The sequence below is a fragment of the Coregonus lavaretus genome, assembly GCF_964263955.1.
Source record: "Coregonus lavaretus genome assembly, chromosome: 18".
Taxonomy (NCBI): Eukaryota; Metazoa; Chordata; class Actinopteri; order Salmoniformes; family Salmonidae; genus Coregonus; species Coregonus lavaretus.
This window is the reverse complement of record NC_140005.1, coordinates 43,569,846-43,579,024: the sequence shown is the minus strand read 5'-3', so window position 1 is coordinate 43,579,024 and position 9,179 is coordinate 43,569,846. Positions and strand designations below refer to the sequence as shown.

Below are 9,179 nucleotides of genomic sequence, written 5' to 3'. Positions count from 1 at the left end.
CTCAAATAAGCAAAGAGAAATGACAGTCCATCATTACTTTAAGACATGAAGGTCAGTCAATACGGAACATTTCAAGAACTTTGAAAGTTTCTTTGAGTGCAGTCGCAAAAACCAGCAAGCGCTATGATGAAACTGGCTCTCATGAGGACTGCCACAGGAATGGAAGACCCAGAGTTACCTCTGCTTTAGAGGATAAGTTCATTAGAGTTACCAGCCTCAGAATTTGCAGGCCAAATAAATGCTTCACAGAGTTCAAGTCACAGACACATCTCAACATCAACTGTTCAGAGGTGACTGTGTGAATCAGGCCTTCATTGTCGAATTGCTGCAAAGAAACCACTACTAAAGGACAACAATAATAAGAAGAGGCCTGCTTGGGCCAAGAAACACGAGCAATGGATATTAGACCGGTGGAAATATGTCCTTTGGTCTGGAGTCCAAATTGGAGATTTTTGGTTCCAACCGCTGTGTCTTTGTGAGACGCGGTGTGGGTGAATGGATGATCTCCGCATGTGTAGTTCCTCCCGTAAAGCATGCAGGAGGAGGTGTTATTGTGTGGGGGTGCTTTGCTGTTGACACTGTCTGTGATTTATTGAGAATTCACGGCACACTTAACCAACATGGCTACCACAGTATTCTGCAGCGCTACGCCATCCAATCTGGTTTGGGCTTTGTGGGAATATCATTCGTTTTTCAACAGGACAATGACCCAACACACCTCCAGGCTGTGTAAGGGCTATTTGACCAAGAAGGAGAGTGATGGAGTGCTGCATCAGATGACCTGGCCTCCACAATCCCCTGACCTCAACCAAATTGAGATGGTTTGGGATGAGTCGGATGGCAGAGTGAAGGAAAAGCAGCCAACAAGTGCTCAGCATATGTGGGAACTCCTTCAAGACTGTTGGAAAATCATTCCAGTTGAAGCTGGTTGAGAGAATGCCAAGAGTGTGCAAAGCTGTCATCAAGGCAAAGGGTGGCTAGTTGAAGAATCTCAAATATAAAATATATTTTGATTTGTTTAACACTTTTTGGGTTACTACATGATTCCGTATGTGTTATTTCATAGTTTTGATGGCTTCACTATTATTCTACAATGTAGAAACTAGTAAAAATTATGAAAAACCCTTGAATGAGTAGGTGTGTCCAAACTTTTGACTGGTACTGTATGACGGGTCGCCACTGTACCTTACAAGTAACTGCTGTACATTGTATATTTGTGGAAACAGACTCCATTTCATTTACAGCCCTCTTACCTCCTAAATATCCAAGTGTAAACGTGGTATCATATAACAACAGGTTAAGATCACGGACATATTTGCTGTTGTCTTTATGGGATGGAGTCTGCCAATTCTGCTTGATGTGTTATTGCTGGAATGAGCTAGATACAGTACTAAGAATGTACTTGATTTAAACCACATTTAACCTATTGTGCTGTATAATTAAGGCGGTCTGCACATTGGGATTTAATGTCAGAGAACTTTGGATGGAGCCAATGCTTTTGAATGGTAGTCATCCGTTGACGGATGAATGACAATGGATGATGATTGTGGGCTGTGCCCGTCTTGACACCTTAATACTGCCATAAATTAGAGATAGGAGAATCTATCTCTTGTCCTCCAGTATGGTGAAAGGAATGTCCTTTGTTTCAGAGACTTTTTGCCGCCCAAAGACTTCAACATCCAACAATGGACATTGGGACAATATATTTCAACATCCAAACGTTGGGAATGATGAGAAATGGAATATGGAAAATTAATGTCTATTTTGTGATGTCATTAAAAATGGTATAAAGGCGTTATAACGAAAACATTGTGACTTGAAGAGTTTTTACACTGTGGATATCAGGTATACATCCTTTACCTTGTGTAGAAAATATCAAGGAGGAAGACAATGTTTTATTGAAGATAGGAATGTGATTTTAGCTTTCTAACAAGATCATAGTGATGATAATACTTTTGCCTCGTAACTAGCCACGCCCGAGGCAGCTCAGAGAGCGTGTCAGTATGACGGAAACGCCCCTCTTTACCAGAGTGCATAAAAGACTGAGATAAGAATTATCAGATCAGACTAGATGGACCTCAAGCTGCAGCTGTTGTCCATATTGGTCACAACCCTGAAAATCAACACGAGGTGAAGACAACAAAGTTGCCTCCACTAACAATCAATGTTACGGCTGAGTAGCTGTTCTAAGTACTGTATCTAAGAAGGTGAATTTAAGTGGGACCATCCTGTTACTCTCTTCAAACCATCGTCATCTACACTGCTCTCATCACCCCACAGGGGATCATCGACATGGCTGATTAGCCATCCTCAGAAGACCACTTCCAGAACGAGTGAAAGTAAACAGACGACTAAGAAGAAGGACATTGTGACCTCTTGTGGACAATCTGTGCCTTACATCTGAACCTTCCATCTAAAAGGCCATCCAAAAAGAGAAGGCCCAATCGACCCTTCCCACGAAGGCCTGGGTCCAACAAAGACGACAAAGACAAACACGTAAATACATGCATTAATTCTTACCAAACGGGCGGCAGTTCTTGAAAAAGTATTAGGATTACTATGAGTAAAGGTCTGTGTGTATCCAAGTGTTTTCTCTCGCTCTCTCTCTCTCTCTTTAAATCGCCATCTTTTGTAACAAGTGTCATATTGTGTTAGTACGCTAGGTACCCGTTTTCATTGTATTAAGTTTCTAATCCCTACCTATACCGTGTATGTGTTTGTATCATGTGTTATCATTTTTAATTAGTTAATAAATAAATAATTAAATCAATTTGTGTGGTACGGAATGATCAGTAAGACCCGGGTTCACGCAGACTTAAAGAGCCTACGACTTTCAGAATGAGACTGATATGAGGTAAATGATTAATAAATGACTGTTAAACGATAAGAGATATCTAGATAACTTGAGTTAATTTGGGAAACGGTAACTCATTAAACAACTTTTCCCATGGTGCCCCAAATTCCTAATGAGTTAATTGTTACATGATTAATTTAATCTAGTAACAATTAAACATAGTAGGTAATCATTCAATAAATAATAGTCATCTCAATAATGAAAGTCACGTCACGACACCGCCTCTCATTCCACACATTCTCCTTCACATAGTATCTATTGAGCTGTGTAGTGAATATGGATAACATGTCCTGAGAAAATGACCCAGTATGCTATGCAAATAACCCACTGGAGTCGTAGCCTTATCTCAAGAATGTACAGTATATTTGACTGACTGTTGTGTGCATGTGATCTCCTTAAGCTGCTGTACACCCTCTCTTCACCTAGTTTACTGATGTGCTTCCGTGACTTCAACAGATGTGTTGATGTGACAGTGTTAAGAAGTGCGCGTGTGTGTGTATAAAGATGAAAGATAAACAGGATATCTGTCAGTATCCCGTCCCATCCACACACAGCTGGTGTGTACAGATTCCCCCCCCCCCACTCCCCCAGCTCAAAACAGGGTTACACTTCATACACATCATAAAATATTTGCAAGCAGATGCAGGTACCAACCCAACAACCTCTGCCCTGTGCCCCTTAAAATGTCCTTTAGGAACCTACAGTATGTGAAAAATGTGTTCTTTGATATCCCTCTGGCAGCCAGCCAGTCAGTATCCCGTACGGATAAAGCCTGCTAGGAGAACTAAAGGGATTCATCACAAAGGGCATCACTTACAAGAGTATCACACTGCCGTCGGCCACCAGATCCTGTGTTTTCTCACTTGTCAAATAGAAAAACCACTCAGGTCTTTTCCAGACCAGCAGCTCAGGCCCTTCCAGGTTCTCTCATTCCAACCAGAGGAGACAATCAGGCGTCGGAACGGCAGGCTTTGGAGGTCAGAACCTGGGCTCATTACACAGATAAAGGACAGCGGAAATCTAATGAAGAGGAAGACAGAAAAAGGGGGGAAAACATGGGAAAAGTTCCCTGGAGTAGGTGAGAGGAAAGGCAGTAGGTGTTCCTCCTTCCATCTCTTTGTCTAGATGTCCAGGACTTGACGAAGTCCCATCCCAGCTCGACGCAGGTGAAACTAATGGCAAAAGGGTACTATATTCCTCATAAATTAGACATCTGTGTCTGTTGATGGACAGCTGTGAGATGTTATTCTTTCCATGAATTCATAGGGAGATCTCCAATGACTCTCTCCTTTTGGCTTGCAGACTGGAAAATGGCAAGGCTCGACACTTTTTCTTTCTCAGCCTTTACAGCACGGGCCAAGAGAGAAGCAAAATGCCATGTTTATTAATATGCAGGAATAAATATTTATCAAACCATTTGTACATTCTTTGACTCAAGTTCCAAATGGCCTAGTAAGTCAAATGGACAATATGGAAATACTTGAATCCGTACGATATACTGTACTTAATAAATCACAGCATTTGGATCACTGCCTATTAAGAAATATTCATTTAAGCAATCACACAAGAGCAATGAACCGAGAGGTCTGCTCAAACTAGACTGAGGACATCACAAAACATGACATCATCGCCATCTCCTTTCCTGATAGATTAGAGTCCTAGCCCTCTGAGCAGCGAATGAATCCAAAACTCCTACAGAGAGGGCATGGCTGTGTAAAATGTAATATCGTTATTTGAACGACATGTGTCGCCAAATCACGCATTCAAGGTAACAGGTTGGACTGTAGGGAGGAGTTGTAAAAAAAGAAGACCTTTAATACATAGCATTGCTTTCGTTGGCATGTGGAATGACCAGTTGTTGATGACTTACTTCATAGATTGAGTAAACCGATTCCTTTAGCAATAACAGGCACAGAGGTCAGATAGGAGCCAGTGGAGAAATACTCAAAGGCACAGGGGAGCAAGATAGCAGCTTCTCAACTAAATACAGCATCTTCCAATAGTGATATATATTTTTTTATAAAACCCCATGTATTTGATTGTAATGGTGTACATCTCTGCCAAACATGTTGGTATCCATTTGATCCAGTTCTAGGTTCAAATACTATTTCAAATGTCTCAATTACTTTCACATACATTTCGAAGTAAGTGTTCAGATATGTTTTATTTGAAAAGACAAGTAGTTGAATATTGGAATGTATTTCCAAATACACTTGGAAAGTATTGGCACATATTTGAACATTCTCAAATACACTGGCTGTGTCTGAATACCCATCCTAGCGTACTACATACTTAAACTGCATACTATTTAGCACATACCGTTTAGTAAAAAGTATGCCACGGCCGCAACGCAGTAGCGGCTCCTAACTGGCTGAGAAGCTGGAGGGTGGATTTTTTCAATAGACTTATCGCATTAACAAGCCTGATAATAGCGCATTTCCAAATTGATTAATTTCTCTAAACTCTGAATAAAATAGGAATGGAGTTACAGGCTTACTCAGGCTGGTTATAGGCAGACTATCACATTCGACCTATACCGCAGCCCATATAGCCCCTCTATCCTATTTAAAAAGGACTGAAGACAGAAACAGATAATTTGGTTCCATATCAACATATTTAGTACTGAAACCAAAGTGCTGTAACATATATAAATTAAATCAAATAGCCTAGTACACACACCAAAACTTTTCAGATGTTCAAATCAAAAGGCTATTGCACAGAAAAACGTGGACGGTTGGGTGCATCGCACATTTCAGAACCGCTGGACAGCAACATAATAAACTAAAGGACTGATCATTGGGAACGAGATCAGAATGACTGCTAAGGCTTGACCCATAAATTAAATAATTAAATAGGTAACCTAGCCTACAAAACTAAAACAATCCATAAATTCAAATCAAAAGGCCAGATTAACATGACATCAATAACGCAGCAACATCCCGAGTCCCCGGTGCCGACACATTAAAAAAATCAAAAGATGGTTTAGTATTTAGTTTAAAAGCTCTGACGAAGGCCAAAAGAACAAGAAACACTTTTCAATACGAAAACAGAAATATACCTTGGGTAAAAAAAAAAAGATGTAGCAATACTCGTGATAATTAATTTGAAGGAGAACAAAAACTACTTACACTACATTTGAACACCACCGCAGAAGCTTCGCTATTCGGCATCTGCCCAATTAAGTAGTCTAGTTTTGTTGTCTGGCTACTGAAGAGAACTAGGGCCTATCACTCGCAGCCCACCTCTACCAATGTATTGTGGAAAAGTGTGCATCGAATTCTACTAGATGAAGAGCAGAAATGAGTATAACATCCTGGCATTTAAACCATACTTGATTTTCGAAATGTTGCATACTATTAAACTGAATTTTTCCGCATACTCAAATGGCCTACAATTTAGGACGCAAGTATGGGTATTCGGACATGGCCAGTGACTCAAATATACTCCCATGCATTTAACCCAGGTATTTGAAAATAGTATTTGAAAGTTATTTCAAATAGTAGGCTTTTTAGGAAATTATTTGAAAATACTTTCAAATACTTCCAATAGAAGTAGTTGATTCAGGCCATGTTATTAGAAAATATTAAAATACACAGAAAATAAGTATTTAAATAACAAATAATCATTATTTGAATCCAGGTCTGATTTGATGATCTGTAAGCTGAATTTCCAAGCAAAGAACACATAAACACATGCTCCAATAGCCTACCACCCTAATGCAGTGGCTAATAACGTCCTGATGCTGTTCTGATATCGTTGCCTGCTACATCGCATCTGGTATGTATCAGATGTGCTAGTGTTGGAATAGATCATACGTGGAATAGTTGGGGGGAACCTAGGACGGGTTGGGAAACACTGGTCTGCTGTGTATCACATTGGCCATAGGAGGGCCTGTAGCTGCTGCTCTGTATGTATCACTGGGCCATTGGATTGGAACGCTAATTTCTTGTTGCCCTTGGCAGCTATTCAACACATCGTGTGCCTGAGGGGGGAATAGAGAGTGGGGTTCAAGGGGGAAGGGGTAGGAAAAAACTCCCTCCCGACTCGTTTTATCTCTGCGAAGCCAGATAGTTTCCCCAAGGCTTTCAGACTTTCATTTTGTCACACTTGTGTCATAATGTGTTGAGTCATCTCATTTGTTGCAAAAAACGTTTCTAGAAATCCTGGTTAGAAGATTCCTGGAATCAAGAGGGAACAAGAAGGACATCCGATATCTTCCAACTAGGATTTCTGGAAAACCTGGGAATTTGGGGAAATGTTGCAGATTTTTGCAACCCTACTGATGTAATAAAGGGGCTATGGCCCATCTGGTCCTACAGTACTGTAGTATAAGGCAGCGTTTCCCTCTGGTTGAGGTAAATTCCTACTTGGTTGTGGCTTAAGGCTGGACTTTGAGCTAGGAACATTCTTTCATTCACCTGGAGCATCACAGACATTTCTGAAGGCTTTAGGTAGGTCACGGACGGCACAGAAAATGTTTTGGGAACCATCAGTATAAGGTACTGAAGCTTTAAAATAATATCCACACAGACAAACTTTGGATCACTGGGCCAAAGGCATTACAGGGTATAAAGACCAGAACACACATACAAGGAGATAGAAAAGTGCACGGTAATATAAAAACATTCACAAAATGTGTGAATTCATCTCAATAGAAAACAGCTAGAGAAAATCAAGCAATGAATTTCTCATTCCTTGTTCTTTCCCCTAGACTACACATTCTGTACTTCAGGTTAACCTCAGACCTTGACTATGGGTCTGGCTCTATGGCAGGGAAACACTTTGCAGCAAAGGGGTACGTGGGATGTCAAGGAGACCTTATGGTCGGTATTAGTGCACGAAGGACTACTGTACTCCGAACCCCATGCCTGGAGTGAGTAATAAGGAGACGGAGACTCCAATAACCATATAAAAATCCTGCAGTAGTACAAATTCGGTGTGAAAACACTTCTCCAAATGCTGGGTAAGCTAAACATCTCTGTCTGCTGCTGCTCAGTCTATAGTATATCCTATGTTTGTTCAAGCAGTTCATCAGGTCTCACAACATCAGAGGGCCAGGAATGACACGCGGAGGGTGAAACACAAAACTTTTCTGTCGTCGTCGTCTTCTAGTTCTCTTTCATTCCCATGTTTCACAAGTCGATATAAAGTCATTCTAACCTCATTCTCTGGAACCGTCGTTTTGCTTTCAAAAGCGGTTGTCAAATAAAACCGTGAGTCTAAACGGCTCCGGAGGGGACCAACCCCTACCCCTCTCTTCTTTCTCACTTTCCTCTTTCCTCCCTCCCTTCCTCTCCCTCGCTCATGTTCCAGCTTGAGAGCCTAGGGGATGCTGTCACATCTGTTCGTACAGCAGCATTCCATTGAAAATGGTGAGAGGCTCTACAGAGTGGGCCAGCTTGCCCATGACCAGGTCAATGCAGACTGTGTCTCCAGCCTGGAGGGGCAGGATGATGTTGAACACGGCCAGGGAGCCGGGGGTGATCTTGGCCTCGGCCACCGGCTTGTTCTCCAGGCCCTCTGGCTGGTATCCCCCGGAGTCTACGCGGGCCATACCGTAGTTGGACTTGGACAGCACCGCCTCGATCTTCTCGTTCCTGTGGCCCGTCAGGATGGCGCTGAAGAAGTAGCGCCCATCAATGGGCGCTGTGAAAACGCCTGGGAAACACAGAGAGGGAAAGGTTAGAGTTAGTTTAGCATAATCCACTGATATTGTAAGCAATAACAGTTGCCTGTTCAGGGTTATGACTTGGTTTGACAGTTAGCTCATTCTACATGAACTAAAACAATGATGTAACTAACTAGCTACTTACTGTACATTGTAACTATGAGGTTAATGTTTACAGTCAGTGCCGTTTAAGATTAGGGAGGACCATTTTTCTTATTTCTATTACAGCATATTGGACGACTGTCATTCATATTTCATTCACCCAGCTCAATGTAACATCGATAGGTTTAGGCTACTACATGATACTCGAATTTGCCCTATACTCATCATGAGGTTGCTACAACCTAGTCTACAAATGAACGTTCATAACGTAGGCGCACAGGTCGAGAGACAAATTTGAGTAATCAAGGTGACAGACAGTGGCACATTCAATACTGCCTTACACACTCTTGCCTGCATCTAGCTGATCTGGGGTGTAATCATTAGTCCCAACAGTTGCAAAACGGGAACGTTTTGCAACTAAATCGAGAGTTTCTATTGAACAAATTCAGGTAGGTCCCTCCCCATTTCATTCAGTTTGCTTCCGTTCAAGAAACATTTTGCAACAGAATTGGTGGAGTGAATACACCCCTGATCACCCGCACATACAGCATAATC

General features: G+C 41.6%; 1 protein-coding gene across 1 annotated transcript in view; it reads right to left on the bottom strand.

The window, feature by feature from the left end:
- Positions 1–4,999: 4,999 nt before the first annotated feature.
- LOC311146033 (EMILIN-1-A-like) overlaps positions 5,000–9,179 on the bottom strand; it is a 64,217-nt gene continuing 60,037 nt past the window's right edge. Inside the window, exon 8 of the mRNA XM_084182474.1 lies at positions 5,000–8,512. Within this exon, the coding sequence (XP_084038600.1) occupies positions 8,190–8,512 (323 nt within the window). The 3' untranslated portion in view covers positions 5,000–8,189. The remainder of the gene's footprint in view (positions 8,513–9,179) is intronic.